The sequence below is a fragment of the Dipteris shenzhenensis genome, chromosome 31 (assembly GCF_047967505.1).
Source record: "Dipteris shenzhenensis isolate YYH24624 ecotype China chromosome 31, Dip_SZ_1.0, whole genome shotgun sequence".
Classification (NCBI taxonomy): domain Eukaryota; kingdom Viridiplantae; phylum Streptophyta; class Polypodiopsida; order Gleicheniales; family Dipteridaceae; genus Dipteris; species Dipteris shenzhenensis.
This window is the reverse complement of record NC_141626.1, coordinates 45,490,468-45,506,731: the sequence shown is the minus strand read 5'-3', so window position 1 is coordinate 45,506,731 and position 16,264 is coordinate 45,490,468. Positions and strand designations below refer to the sequence as shown.

At 44.0% G+C, this 16,264-nt stretch overlaps 1 protein-coding gene across 1 annotated transcript in view; it reads right to left on the bottom strand.

Moving 5' to 3' along the window:
- Window positions 1–16,264, bottom strand: part of LOC147881521 (carbon catabolite repressor protein 4 homolog 1-like) — a 40,312-nt gene that overhangs the window by 16,644 nt on the left and 7,404 nt on the right. Inside the window, exons 4-6 of the mRNA XM_087402282.1 lie at window positions 8,286–8,369; window positions 8,101–8,187; window positions 7,911–8,006 (exon numbers count right to left, since the gene is read on the bottom strand). Coding sequence (XP_087258408.1) covers window positions 7,911–8,006; window positions 8,101–8,187; window positions 8,286–8,369 — 267 coding nt within the window. The remainder of the gene's footprint in view (window positions 1–7,910; window positions 8,007–8,100; window positions 8,188–8,285; window positions 8,370–16,264) is intronic.

Here is a 16,264-nt window from a genome sequence, read left to right as displayed (position 1 = left end):
ATTCAATGGCATGTGAGGCATTAACTGTCAATCCTACTTTCTTTTTCTCCGAAGCAATGCGCTTCCTGCATTCTGAAATGTCATGTCCAGGCTTGCGACAATAGTTGCATCTTTTCTTCTTTCCTTTATCTGCGGCATTTTTAGATGCATGGGAGGAATTGCAGCTGCTATGCGTAGAGGAATTGCAGCTGCTATGCGCAGATTTTGGCTTGCCCATAGGCTTGGAAGCCTTGCCTCTTCCTGTTTGCTGTGAAGCAAATGCATGATCAGGAATAATGGCTTGTCTGTTAGCTCTACTTTGCTCTTCCTGCAAAAGCAAAGTAACTAGCTGATCAAAAGAATAGTGGTCTGGATTACCCATGGCCACTAATAGAAGGGTTGTAGCAAACCCTTGATATGTATCTGGTAGTCCATTCAATGTAGTACTAACAAGCTGTGAATTTGGCACCACCTCATCAATGTTGGCAAGCTGTTCCATGAGGTCCTTGACCTTTGTCAAATATGCATCCATTGACTCACCTTCATTCATATTCACTTCCTGTAATTGCCTTCTCAAATATGCAACACGAGCTTCATTGCGAATCTGATATGGAGAAGCCAATTTATCCCAAGCATCCTTTGCTGTCCTGTAGGACCAGATGTGTGGAATAATGATTCTCTTGCATGATAAAGCAATGCATGAATGTGCATTTGCATCTCTTGCATCCCATCTAGACTGTTCTTGAGTTGGAAGAGCAGCAGCAGGAGTGCTAGAGGAAGAGGCATCAGGATAAGTACCACCTGCAAAAGGACCAGCAGTAGAAACAACCACTGTAGCATTGGCTGGCCTCAGATCAGTCCCGGAAACAATATTCCACAAATGCTTTGCAACAAGAATATGTTTCATGAGATAAGACCACACCGGATAGTTGGTGCCATCCAACTTATCATCTTCACGAAGAACCCCAAATAAATCTTGATTGTTCCTAGCCATAGCAACTGTGATAACCTGTAAAAGACCTGAAAACCCAAAAGCCTCAAGGCTATCACTGCAAAAAAGCTGGCTGTCCCAAAAATGACAGCAAATATCTGCAAATCTATGACCCAAATCAAAGGGCAAATGCAGATCTGACCCAAATGTGACTGTGACAGGCAATGTTCACTGCAAAAACAGCAAATTTGGCAAAAGCCCCAAATTTATTGAGGGGAAATAGGCCAAAAAGAGGGCAAATTCAGATGTGACCCAATCTATGCAAATCTGACTCAATGTCCTGCAAATGTAACTGAATGTCCTGCAATCTGACCCAATGTACTGCAATTTGATGCAAAAACAGCAAATTTGGCAAAAGCCCCAAATTTATTTAGGGCAAATAGGCCAAAAAGAGGGCAAATGTGTGAAAGCCCCAAATTTTGCAATGTCCTGCAAAGCCCCAAATCTGTAGATGACTGCAGTGAGACCAAGGACCTTGTACAGCGAAGGTACGAAATGACGTACGGTACAATACGACGTACGGATGGAGTATAGCGCAACGTACGATCGCAAGTATGCTCACGTACGGTACAGTACTACGGCGGATGTACTGCGCAGAGGACGAGTACGTCGCAGGTCTTCTCACGTACGGTACAGTACGACGGCGCACTGCAAGTACGGCAAATTGCTCACCGAACATACGGTGAACTACCACTGAAGGTAAGTGATGACGCATAGTACGGAAGGTATTGCGCAGTGTACGACTGCAAAGTACGGATGTACGACGACGACGCAGAAGGTACGGGTGATGCAGGTCTGCTCACGTATGGACTGTGGCAATACAGTACAGCACTGAAGGTACTAGTGATCGGGGCTGAGGAGAGCTTGAGAGCTGGAAGCAAAACCTGCTCTGATACCACTGTAGGTACAAAACGAAGAGAGAGAGAGAGAGTGCAGGTACAGGACGAAGTCAATGTAGAAGTCACGTCAAAATATTTAGATAAGGTTCTTAAACACAAGTACAAAGTACTTGTATCTAGGCCTAGGACTAAGTGTCCTAGGTGTCACATAGGACTAAGTGTCCTATGTGGCATAGAAGGCACTAACACTATAAGTGCCTACACTTATGCCTACAAGACACATACCATGGCCTATAGGGCATCACTAGAACCACCAAAAGATGGCCTACACTATCCCCATTGTATCTAATGTTACATGTGGTAAAGCAATAAAGTCTGCAATTTCCGCGTACATGGTTTTTGTAAAAGAAAAAGAGAATGATATGCATGCTGAAATGAATGATGCAGACAAAGATAAATTCAGTTTCTTGTGAACTTTAAAAATTCTTTTTCAGATGCTCTGCCATGGGAGTTACCCCCAAAGAGACCAATGAGCCACCAAATAGACCACCTTATAGAGTCAGTGCAACTCAAAGAGAGGAGATTATGGCTCGGGAGCAAGACTTGCTGTCCAAAGGGTTGATTCAGCCCAGTTCGTCTCCTTTTTGCTCACTAGTACTTTTAGTACAGAAGAAAGATGGTTCTTTTCGAATGTGCATTGAATAAGATGACCATCAAAAATAGATTTCTGATACCACGCATAGATGATGTGCTTAACCAGCTCAGAGGAGCAATAATTTTCAGCAGGATAGACTTGAAGAGTGGCTATCATCAAGTCAGAATACAACCACAAGATGTGCATAAGACAGCTTTTCGCACTACATTTGGGTTGTATGAATACTTAGTGATGCCTTTTGGGTTGACAAATGCTCCAACCACATTCAATAGAATGATGGATCGCATCTTCCGAAAGTACAGACACTTCACGGGTACTTTCTTTGATGATATCCTAGTCTTTTCAAAGACAGAAGAAGAGCACACGGAACATCTTGCTTTGGTATTTCAAGAACTTCGAAATCATCAACTTTTTACCAATAGCAAGAAAAGTGAATTCTTTTTGGAAGAGATCCATTATCTGGGGCACATAATATCTAAGAATGGGATACAAATGGATCCTGCAAAGATCCGAGCCATCCAAGAATGGCCTGAGCTGAAAACTGTGCATGAAGTCCGTAGTTTCTCTCGACTTTGCTCCTGTCACAGGAGATTCATCAGGCATTTTGCTAATATCGCAGCTCCACTACATGACCTTACTAAGAAAAATGCAGCCTTCACATGGGGAATGTCACAAAAGAAAGCATTCAAAACACTCAAGGAGAAGTTGACTACAGAGCCTATTCTTATAGTCCCGAATCTTTATCAACCTTTTGATGTTGATTGTGATGCATGTGGAGAGTGTGTTGGCGCTGCATTACATCAGAATGGACATATGATGCAAATTTTGGTGAGATTTTACAGCAAATGCAAGAGGGCCAATCCACCAGTCACTATTCCCTAAAAGATGGGTATCTAATGAAAGATGATTGCCTATGCATCACCCAGGAGATGAGGAAAAAGATTTTGGAAGAATGCCATGCACCCCCTATGCTGTGTCAAAAAGTGAAGTATGATAGACAGAAGGCACTTGGCCTACTTATGCCTCTTCCCGTGCCTCAAGCACAGTGGGAAATTATTACAATGGACTTCATCTTTGATTTGCCAAGATCAAAGTCAGGGAATGATGGAATTTAGACTATCATTGATACATTCAACAAGCAAGCTCATTTCATTCCGGTTCGCAATATACCTAGATGAATCCAGGAACATTCCCAAACTCATCCTCTAAAAACACAACATAGTGTAGTTTCAATCTCACAGTCACTCATAAGATTGAAAACCATAAACTCCATCACGCATAGCAGGGACTAGCTACTATGACATCCCCACTAACGTCATCAGCGCCCAACAGTGGGTGTAGACCATAGTATAAAAATATGCTCTCACACATACAAATCCACACACCCACACATACTTGAGCATCCATTTATACAAAGTCTTCGTACTGAGTTTCTATCGGCACTCCGGGAGGTGAAGGGCAAACTCAGCCATGACGAAAGCTAGCACTAAAGGAGAAGGCTAATCAAAAAGTAATCCAAATCTCTTCATTCAAGCTACAACTGCTTGTGAAGTCTAAACGATTTCACTTTAGTCTCTCCCAAACGGGTATCTAAATCTAGCTGATAGGGCAACGCACCATTTAAGATAGAAAGAATTATCGCAATACCAGCAGGCCGCAACGTGGACGAAAACTTCACAAGGTGAAATTTGCATTTCCGCTAATACGGCAGAAGCAAAACCATAAAGGCAGATAATATGGCTAAGCTTTTCATGGCACATATCTTTAAGCACCATGGTATGCCTAAGTCCATTGTCAGTGATCGAGATCCTAGAATGACCAGTCTATTCTGGAGAGCTTTATTTAATAATATGGGGACGAATCTGAATTATTCTTCTTCTTTCCATCCTCAGCCAGATGGTCAAAGTGAAGTAGCAAATTTTACAGCATTGGATATGCTGAAATGCTACGTGGGTGACCAAGGTTCAGACTGGGAAAAGTACCTACAATTGGTAGAGTTTGCTTACAATAATATAGTACACAGCTCTACAAGGAAAGCCCCCTTTGAGGTCATCTATGGGAAGGTGATTCTGCCACCTATCCTGAGGACCAAAGACGAAATATTTGCAGCTGATCACTTTGTGAGAGATCTCCAAACAGCTTACAGCCAAGTCGGGACAGCAATTGAAAGGTCTCAAGAGAAGCATAAAAGAGCTCCAGATAAGCATAGGAGACAGTTAGATCTCAAAGAACGGGATTGGGTACTTTTAAAGTTTGAGAAAGCTAGGCTCCGCAAGTTTAAAGGCAAATAGAAAGTGTATGCAAAGTTATCTCCCAGGTACTATGGCCCTTTCAAGGTTATAGAAAGAATAAATGAGGTTGCATACAGGTTCGCATTGCTAGAGCATTGGAGGATTCACAATGCATTTCATGTGAATCTTCTAAAGAAATTCCAAGGGCCAAAGCCAACAGAGGCAATATCAGAGGATCCACTAGAAGTGGATGAGCTAGAGGAGGTCCTTCAGCCAGAGCAGATTGTGTACCATACTGTACGCAAAGACCCTCAGGGCAAGGAATTTTACAAGGTACTAGGAATTATACGGCATTGGATGGCAAGTGAATGGATGAAGACATGTTGTCCAATCATCCACAACTTTTGGATGTTTACAAGGAAGCTTTTCAATTGAGGTCAACTAAATAGAAACCGAGCGGATGTCACCACAATGTAAATATCCTAAGTCAAAGTACAATTGACCATTTATTTAATCATAATTAAAGAGTTTTCCATCTAGGTTAATTATGGTCAAAAGAGTTTTTCTATTGGTTAAAGAATTGACTACAGTCAAAGATACTTGACTTCAGTCAAGTAAGACTTAGTTTATACCAAGGTTAACTGCGGTTAACCAAGCTGTGCCAACTTCGGTTGGAGAGTTGTGCCAACAATTAAGGCGCCTCGACTCTTGATCAACAGCGTTGACTCCGATCAACCAAAGAATATATTTTTATATTTGTTATGTGTGCACATGTGTTCAGTGGGGACACCCACTATGACTAGAATTAGTCCACAGTGTATTATTTGCATGCAAAGCGCTAACAATTAATGAGTGCCATGGTGGTGCGCTTTAATTAATTGTTGCAAGTACTAAGAAGGGTTATTTTCCCAAGCGCTATGGAGCCTAACAAGCATCTAGGAGGCCGTTCACGTGACCAAGTGCTTCGAAGACTCCAGAGTTGCCCTTAGTGGCATGTAATTAGGAAAGTAATGTAGAATTTGACAAGTGGCTTGTTGCCAAGAAAGAGAGCCTAAGAGCTCATGTAATTATTCATTCACGTTTTGGAATTTATAGAAGCAGCTCTACGCTGAACTGTGTACTCGAATTCTCTCTCATGAATAAAAACCTTCGGGGGGGTCCAGCCCGACGCTTTGTCCTGGGCCCTAGTGCATCTGTAGAGAGAGGGAGTGAGGGAGAGCTTATGAAGGTGTAATTGCTGTCTTTTCTGAGCTATAATTGCTGTCTTCTATGAGCGAGTAGTTTACAGCTGCTCTCAAGGTGTACCATCCTTGGAAGGTCCATCTTCTTGTCTAAATGAACCTCTTGTAAGTTGCTTATACCTAGATGAATCCAAGAACATTCCCAAACTCATCCTCTAAAAACACAACATAGTGCAGTTTCAATCCACCATAGTCACTCATAAAATTGAAAACCATAAACTCCATCGTGCATAGCAAGGACTAGCTACTATAACATCCCCACTGACGTCATCAGCGCCCAACAATGGGTGTAGACCATAGTATAAAAATATGCTCTCACACATATAAATCCACACACCCACACATACTTGAGCATCCATTTATACAAAGTGCTAGCCTTCATCATGGCTGAGTTTGCCCTTCACCTCCGGAGTGCTGCTTCATACTGAGTTTCTGTCAGCACTCCGGAGGTGAAGGGCAAACTCAGCCATGCTGAAGGCTAGCACTAAAGGAGAAGGCTAATCAAGTTGCTTAACCCTCTTGCCTCTTTCCATTTTCTAGCATTTGTAGGTTTTCTCATAAACTCTAGTTCTGATTTTAGAAATCAAGTGAAGTTCATGTAGACCAGCCTCTAGTATTAGATAGCTTCAAACTCTTTCTTTTCTTTGATTTTAGAAATCAAGTGAAGACTAATGAGAGCCTCGAACTTTAATTTTCTTAATGGAGATGCTTTTTTAAATAAATTTAATGAAAAAGTACTCTCTTGGCACACAGATTACAAAAATTGCAAATTTAAAGTCCTGGATCCATCCAAGTTTAAGTCATTAAAATTATACTGCTTAACCTGCGCCTCGCAATGTAGCTCCTACCTCTTTCCAGTTGAGAGGGAAGGAAGGGGATGAACGGGGGCAAAAGGGAAAAAGGGGGGGGGGGGGGGAGATGGCGGTGCAAAGAATGTGAGTGCATCATGTCCCCAGCCTACTGCCATAATAGCAGCCAATTGCCACATCAGCAGCCAGCACGTGACACTTTTGAAATATCATGTGCCGCTTTGATATGTGGCTGGTTGCCATGTCATTTGCTGTAGGTATGCAGCCATACATGCCACATCACTATGCAGCCTTGATTTGTGGCTGTTTTGACTGCCAAAGCTGCTGTCCTCACATCAACATCTCTAGAGGGCTGAAATATGAAGCAATCCACCACCTATGCTATTGGTCATAACTTCTCATTTACAGGCCTTATGAAATGAGCATCTACACTACGTCAATGTCCAAGGGGTTATTGGTTTTCAAGAGGACAAAGTAGAGGCATTGACTCGAACCACATTACAAGTCAAACATTCTCAAGACAACTTTCAAAAACCCACACGTGTCCACTAGTTTCAAGAATACTAGATACGAGAACATTGACGAAGGGTCACAGTTTCAAGTCAAACCAGCCATCAGGAACAATAAGCAACAGGAGGCACATATTTTCCAGTTTCATTTACCCCAAATAATTCCCTATCCACCCGATTAACTACTTTGGGCTCCTTTGTCCATAATGTGTCATAGGTTGGTGGAAACCCATATTTTATCTTCAACAACCATCTATCCAGGCAATTCACATCTTCCAAATACTTTGTCTACAATATCTCCTAGGCCAAAGGCTTACTCTTTGAAGGATTGAAGGCAACACTTCCATTGATAAGTCCATGATGTCATATTAACCGAGCTTACCTATAAGAGAGTTGTAAATAGCAAATGATGCTATAAGTCTAGTCTGAGAGGTAGTGTTTACAATAGAAGGTCCAAGCAAACTCAACTCAAGCTCGAAGGCAAATGTTTTAAATGAAACAAGAAAAACACTTGTTCTACAAGTTCCTAGACTGTTCATGGTGTGTTTGAGGGTGAAGGCTTTAGTATGTGTAACAAAGGTGTGCATTGCCCTGAGATTTCAAAGCATTCTGGAAAGACACTGAGGGATTAATCAACACATGAGATGAAACCCTACCACACAGAGTAGTTGCCTCTTGCCAGGGGTAGCAGCGCCTTTAGCACCATAGCTTGAGTCACGAGCTTCAAGAACTACAATAAGAGCCACATTGTCCTGCAGCACAGTGACCACCATCTCACATTCCTTTAAAGCAAATTCAAAAGGAGAAAAGCATACAGAACCAGTTATTAACATAGCAATATATTACCTTCAATAGGCGGCCCAAAGCTGCCTTCTTCTGGGCTGGAGGAATAACAGCTTCTGTCAACGACTGTGCAGCTTTATTAAATTCAACCTGATTTGAACATCAGATGCGCACCACGTCAGATGAAGCCCACAGGAACCCACATTCTTGTACATTATCTGCAGAGTCTATATTTCAGTAGACCATACCTCATATTTCTTCACTAATGAGAAACGATCCTGACGAAAGAAGGTGGCACAGCCATCAATAGCATATGCAGTGCCTGTATAAACCTGTAGTCGGAATATTTTGTTCAAAATTCATGCATTTGCGTATTTTTGTAGGTTCAAACAACAAAAGTAAACAGACGTGGACCCCCTCACCCCTAAGAAAAAAAAAGAAGGGGAACACCGGGGGTGGGGGGAGGCATGAATTGTCCATCATATAAAAGTGCAAAATCCAAATGGACATTAAAACAGTCACAAATCCAACAAAGAGAGCCTTGGAAACCCTCATAGCAAACACAAGAATTTCACGAGGTATACTCCTCATGGTTTAGTATCAAACTCGAAATGTATCCACAGTTACCACAGCACCTAAAAAAACAGATAATTGTATCTTTGCCAGCAAGAGTGTTTCTTATATGGTGAACATCAGAATTTCTGACGTGAAAAACAAGGATACAATGCATCCAAGACAAAGCATCAAAGCAATGCACCAGATGCGTCAGAAGTATAGGGTCTATGCCCCTCGTGTACTGATGATGTACACGACAAGGTTACATTGCACCAAAGACAAAGCATCACAGCAAAGCAAATAGACGTGTTAGAAGTATAGTTTATGCCCCACATGTGAGCCCCCATACGAGTAGAACAAAGGGCCATGACAGGCAGCAAGCATGGCTGCCATATGGGAAGATACATGCCCGGAGAGCACATGCCCATGAAGGGGCTTCAATACATGTCCTTGTTGGATTGCTCAATGCCCATATCTAGGCTGGAACAGTCCACGTACGACTCTGGGGGACTGTTCATGAGACTATGTACGGATGCATTGAGCCAATTATATGGGCACAGTAGGGGCCTGGAATATGAGCCAATATAGCCACTGGGGGATCGCACTCGTACTAGAGCAAGTTGGCGAGCACTTGATCAGACCTTGGAGTTGGTGTAGTTGCAGTTTAGGGCAGGTTCAGCCCAGTCAGCTTTTCCGCGTCCTCACAGCTCTTTCAGGGATCAGCCCATAGTCACCCCTTTGAGGGGCCTGGTACTCACATGATGTTTCACGTTTTGGTCTCATAGGCTTTTTTGGCCTTCTGCAGATGTCAATAAACCCTGAGGGAGCATGTCATACGACTAGTGAGTATTGGCCACAATGGGTCATTGAGGGGTGTCAAAAGCAAAAGTCAATGCCCCAGCCCCCACATGCGAGCCCCCATCTGAGGAGAACAAAGAAGTATGACAACTTGGATTTAGGTGTGCATATGATCGGATCTGCCATACAGGCCCTAGTGTGGGGCTATATTGTTGGAATAGAGGTCACCTCCCTGTTTGTGAGCCCCCATGTGAGCAGAGCATTGGGGGGGTGGACCTGAGTCTTGAGAGACTGACACATGGGCAGGGTTATGTCTGGCATATGGGCAGGAATCAAAGAGTGAAGAAAAGTGAGGTACCTGGAGGAGCCATGGTGACTGCAACAAATGGAGCTCATGGACGGAACGTTGGCTATGGATATTCAGCCTGGATCTGGCCTGGTAGAGGCAGATTTGGAGCAGCACCAGATGGCGGAATATACCCAGGAGAAAGGCGACTGAGAGGCAACCTGTTGGCAGTGCCTGTGGGAAAAAATTTGACCTGCATCAAGGCCCTAGAACTGGCACAATGCATGGCGGGTGGACAGCAGAGAAGAAGACCTTGGTCGACAGGCTCGTTGGGCTGGATATAGTCAGCCAACCAGGCCTGACTAGAGGGCTGAACCAAGGCTGGAAACTGTGCTGCGATTGGAGGGCATCTGCCCTAGAAATAGAGCCCCAAAAGGGGGCCAAACAAGTCGGCCAGCCGACCAGGTCGGCCAGATTATGGGCCTGGGTCGGTGGGTTCGGGGGCCTACAAAAGGAGGGGCTTTATGCCCTCATCATCACTCACTTGGAGCAGCATTTGGGAAGCAGACAGCAGCAGCAGTTATCCCACCCTTGGACCTACACACAGGAGGAGGAGGAGGCTGAGATCAAGGTGCTGCCCACCTAGACTGGCTTCCGGACAGCAAGGTGGAAGGAATCTAGACGGAGAGTCTACATATGCTAGAGGTGGAGCACGGGGGCTCTAGTCTAGAGATATCCGGCAGATAGTAGAAGTACGTGGTGGTAAGATCAAAGGACCACGCACCACGCTCTACTAGGACTTTGGATCTATCTCTTTTGTATTGTGTCCATAGCTTTGGACAGAAATATATTCTTTTGGTAGCTTCTATCTCTGGCTGGATTATTGTCTATTTATGAGTCTGCACATCTATTTGAAGCACATTTAAGTAAAGAAGTTTGTGATTCCACTCCCCACACACTGTGTGGGGATTATTGTCTATTTATGAGTCTGCACATCTATTTGAAGCACATTAAAGTAAAGAAGTTTGTGATTCCACTCCCCACACACTGTGTGTTAGCTCTTGGGCTATTCTATCAGTCTTCCGCTGTGCGTACCCTCTGTTGGTCGATTTCTAACATATTGGTGAGCCCACTTATGGCTGAATTGACTGGCCAGAGACCCAGATCAGGGCCTAGAATATGACCCAACCAGGAACAAAATGGTCAGCAAGCATTTAATCAGCTCAGGTTCTGAACGACATTCCGGGCAAGTTGTCCCATCTCCAAGGGTTTGCCGGGTCACCTCTTACTCCACCTCTTCAAGGAGGCAATCAGCCTTTGTTGTTGTGTGTGTTCATTGAAGCCTCTACAAAGACACGGAAATGAAGATATACCTTACCGTTTTTTTTATTTCTTTTCAAATAGCTTAATGCTCTACACCTCAAGGTACCATTTTCCACACCCTTGAGAACCATCGATGTGACATTCTCTACTATTGATGTGACGTTTCTTTATAGCCTTCTCTGATTTTCCCTTGGATTTTTATGTCATGCACAAATGTGTACAGGTTGAGGCCATACCCAAAGAGGGCCGCATGTCCTTTATGTGATCGGCATGAGATCAAGGCAAAGGAGTACTTCAGATATCATATATACTTATGAGATCCAAGGCCTTGTATACTATGAGAATTGAGATCGCTATCACTATCTCTTTACATATGGTTTCGGACCCCTACCCAAATCAGAGATGCCTAGCGACTTTCATTCATGAGGCCGTCTGACACAAGGGGCATTTGCTTAGGACACATAAGCGAGATTAAGATGTACAGCCAGACTCTACTCAGAGCATGATCACTGAGTTTCTCTAATCAAGCAACACAAACCAACATGCCCCAAGGAGACGGCAAATCCGAGGATCAGAGCGAGAGTCACGACAGACTCACCATCCAAATGAGGCACATCAGACTTGGGGACCTTCCCTCCAGATCAAAAGCACGACCGACAGAGGTGACAGTGGCACTTGTCCAACACATGGCCAGAGCCAGGAGACCACAGCAGACCACAAACACTAACCGTCGCCAATGCTCTATCGGAAGTTTTATGCCGTCACAGCCTCATACACCGTTAGAATCCTCTTACGCTTGACTCCTACCCTAGCTTCCAAATGATGATCATAGTGCTACCACATCACAGCTTCCATCCTCTCCATGGGCTCAGAGATTTCTTTTTATGTATTAGTGTTTCTATGCATTCTGGATGTGTTGTATTCATCTTAGGTGTTAATGCCCATATAGAGGCTCCAAACTATCAGCTCATGTATCACGTTCTTTCACTCTCATAGACCCTTAGATCTTTCAAAGACTTTTGATAAACTACTTCACAGCACACATGATTCAACAATCTACTGCCATCAAGGTGTTCATATTATCCCTTGAAAAGCTCAACAGGAAGTTTTTATGGCCTCATCTTGACTGTGACGTCCATGGGCATGTCTCTCTCTCTCAAGTGTGCCAAAAAAAAAAAAGGTTTCCCCAAGTTGCATGGTCTTCTCCGGCCCCTTTATGATGGTACCCAATTTGTGGCATTCCTACAGCCATTGTATCCAATCAAGACTCCAGACTCCAAATTCACCACTCAATTTTGCAGAGCTCATTTGGACAACTTTGGTACCAAGCTCAATTTTCTAGCAGATTTCATCTGTTGGGAGTGGTCGGATCACCTCCCCATATGTAAGCCCCCATATGAGGAGAGCATAGGGGCGGTGAACCGTGAAGCATGAGGTGATGTGGCTGCCACATGGGCAGCACCTTGGCTGCAGCATACAACACAGCAAAACAACATAGCATGGGGGTGCCACATGGGCAGCACATGAGCTGCCAAGTGGGCAGACCAGAAGGTCCCTGGCTGTGATGAAGTGGACCAGCACAAGGCAGGTGACATCAGCGACAGTACGAATGACTGCGCAGGGTGGAGCAGGTGTCCACATGGCAGATGATATCAGCATCAGTACGGGCCAGTGCAGACCTGTACGGAGGGGCTGCAGGGAGCTGTATGGACCTGGAGCAGGCCTCCAGGGGCTGGAAACAGCCTAGAACAGAGGCGGAACAACAGGGCAGGCTGGGCATCTATCTGGAGATGACTTTGGGCCAGATCTGGGGCCTAGATCCGGTCAGGGTAGGCGCTGCAGGGCCTAGGCCAGCAGCTGCCTGCCACATGGCCAGGCAGGCCCAGCCCTACCTCAAGAAAGGTTCCCCATCAGGGGAGATTTACAGACCAGCAGGTCGGTGGGAGGGAGGCTGTTTAAATCGGCCCAAATCCCCCTACTAGGTCGGTTGACTTGGGGGCATCCAGCTTAGGACAGAAATATATTATTTTGGTGATTTCTCTATTTGGCTGGTTCATTGTCTATGGATGAGTCTGCACATCTATTCTATGCACATTATTAAGTTTAAGAAGTTTATGATTCCACACCCCACACCGCAGTGTGTGAGCTCCTGGGCAATTCTATCAGTCTTCCGCTGTGCGTACCCTCTGTTGAGTGATTTCTAACAAGACTTAGCTCAGCAAGGGGCTGTTGTACCCTTGGCTGTCTTCCAGGGCAGGAAGGAGCAGGGATCGTGGCAGTCACTAAGGTATACAGAAGCTCATTGAGGAGCACGCAGGCTCAGGGATCTAGAAGTGCCAAGGAGATACAGTTTGGTGGGAATCTGGACCTCTCTTTTGTATTGTGTCCATGTGAGGAAGGAAATATATTTTTTATTGGTGCTATCTCTCTCTTGAAGCATTTCTATTTATAGGTTTGCGCATACACACGTGTTGCATACACAAGTAAAGAAGTCTTGGATTCCATCGTCAAACACTTCCACGTGTAATTCCTGGGACACTCTATTAGTCTTCCGCTGCACGATACCCTCTGTCTGGTCCATTTCTAACATTGTATCAAAGCCCTCATCGGAAGTTCACGCGAAGAGGAGCTTGAAGGCAGACCTTGCTGAAGGATGACCTTAATTCAGAGTTCAGGGGAATCTACTTTGACGTCTGAAGGATTGAAGGAGGCTCAAGTTCAGACAATTGTACAACACTCTACTCTATCTCTTTTTAGTTCATTGTCACGGCCCAGAGGTATACTGTTCCTAATTTTGGAGCCACAGGCAAGTTGGATGGGAGCAATTACTCATTGTGGAAGATAAAGGTCAGGAGCCACTTAGTGTTGAGGGAGTCACAAGAGATTGCGACAGGCACAGAGTTAATACCTCAAGCCACTGTACCAACATATCCTATTTTGGTGAGAGCCTAGCCGATACAAGATGTGGAGGCACTTATACCTAGATGAATCCAAGAACATTCCCAAACTCATCCTCTAAAAACACAACATAGTGCAGTTTCAATCTCATGATAGTCACTCACAAGGTTGAAAACCATAAACTCCATCATGCATAGCAGGGACTAGCTACTATGACATCCACACCGACGTCATCAGCGCCCAACAGTGGGTGTAGACCATAGTGTAAAAATATGCTCTCACACATACAAATCCACACACCCACACATACTTGAGCATCCATTTATACAAAGTCTTCGTACTGAGTTTCTGTCGGCATTCCAGAGGTGAAGGGCAGACTCAGCCATGATGAAGGCTAGCACTAAAGGAGAAGGCTAATCAAAAGGTAGTCCAAAATCTCTTTATTCAAGCTACAACTGCTTGTGAAGTCTAAACATTTTCATTTTAGTCTCTCCCCAACGAGCATCTAAATCTAAATCTAGCTGATAGGGCAACGCACCATTCAAGATAGAAAGAATTATCACAATACCAGCAGGCCGCAACTTGGACGAAAACTTCACAAGGTGAAATGTGCATGTCCGCTAATACGGCAGAAGCATATACCTAGATGAATCCAAGAACATTCCCAAACTCATCCTCTAAAAACACAACATAGTGCAGTTTCAATCTCATGATAGTCACTCACAAGGTTGAAAACCATAAACTCCATCATGCATAGCAGGGACTAGCTACTATGACATCCCCACTGACGTCATCAGCGCCCAACAGTGGGTGTAGACCATAGTATAAAAATATGCTCTCACACATACAAATCCACACACCCACACATACTTGAGCATCCATTTATACAAAGTCTTCGTACTGAGTTTCTGTCAGCACTCCGGAGGTGAAAGGCAGACTCAGCCATGATGAAGGCTAGCACTAAAGGAGAAGGCTAATCAAAAGGTAGTCCAAAATCTCTTCATTCAAGCTACAACTGCTTGTGAAGTCTAAACATTTTCATTTTAGTCTCTCCCCAACGAGCATCTAAATCTAAATCTAGCTGATAGGGCAACGCACCATTCAAGATAGAAAGAATTATCACAATACCAGCAGACCGCAACTTGGACGAAAACTTCACAAGGTGAAATTTGCATGTCCGCTAATACGGCAGAAGCATATACCTAGATGAATCCAAGAACATTCCCAAACTCATCCTCTAAAAACACAACATAGTGCAGTTTCAATCTCATGATAGTCACTCACAAGGTTGAAAACCATAAACTCCATCATGCATAGCAGGGACTAGCTACTATGACATCCCCACTGACGTCATCAGCGCCCAACAGTGGGTGTAGACCATAGTATAAAAATATGCTCTCACACATACAAATCCACACACCCACACATACTTGAGCATCCATTTATACAAAGTCTTCGTACTGAGTTTCTGTCGGCACTCCGGAGGTGAAGGGCAGACTCAGCCATGATGAAGGCTAGCACTAAAGGAGAAGGCTAATCAAAAGGTAGTCCAAAATCTCTTCATTCAAGCTACAACTGCTGGTGAAGTCTAAACATTTTCATTTTAGTCTCTCCCCAACAAGCATCTAAATCTAAATCTAGCTGATAGGGCAACGCACCATTTAAGATAGAAAGAATTATCACAATACCAACAGGCCACAACTTGGACGAAAACTTCACAAGGTGAAATTTGCATGTCCGCTAATACGGCAGAAGCATATACCTAGATGAATCCAAGAACATTCCCAAACTCATCCTCTAAAAACACAACATAGTGCAGTTTCAATCTCATGATAGTCACTCACAAGGTTGAAAACCATAAACTCCATCATGCATAGCAGGGACTAGCTACTATGACATCACCAAGATTAAGGTAGTGAGGAATCAACTGGCATCAATTTGATCAAAATAACAAGTTTGACCAAGATGGCTAGACTATTACTTGGCATGCTTCCAAGAAGCTATGGTAGTTTTCTAACTACGATGATTACGTCACAGAAGAGCTTTTCTTGGTGACATCTCTCGAAGGTGTTGCTGAGTAAAGTATTTAGACCTCGATGTAATGGTGGGGACGTCTGAGATTGAGTGATGGTCGAATAAGGAGTCAGAAACCTTTGTGAAGGTCAAGGACAGTGATGAGTGCTTGGAGCCATCTAGGTGCTCTGTTGGTATTGTTGACACGAAGGACGATTCTTCGACAAGACCTATGGACTCAGAGTCAGATGGATGCTGTGACTTACAGAAAGACATCGCAGGACTACACATGGATGCTGATGGTCCAAGTAAATCTAGATTTGTACTTGGGATTTGATTTCTCAAGTATGTTGT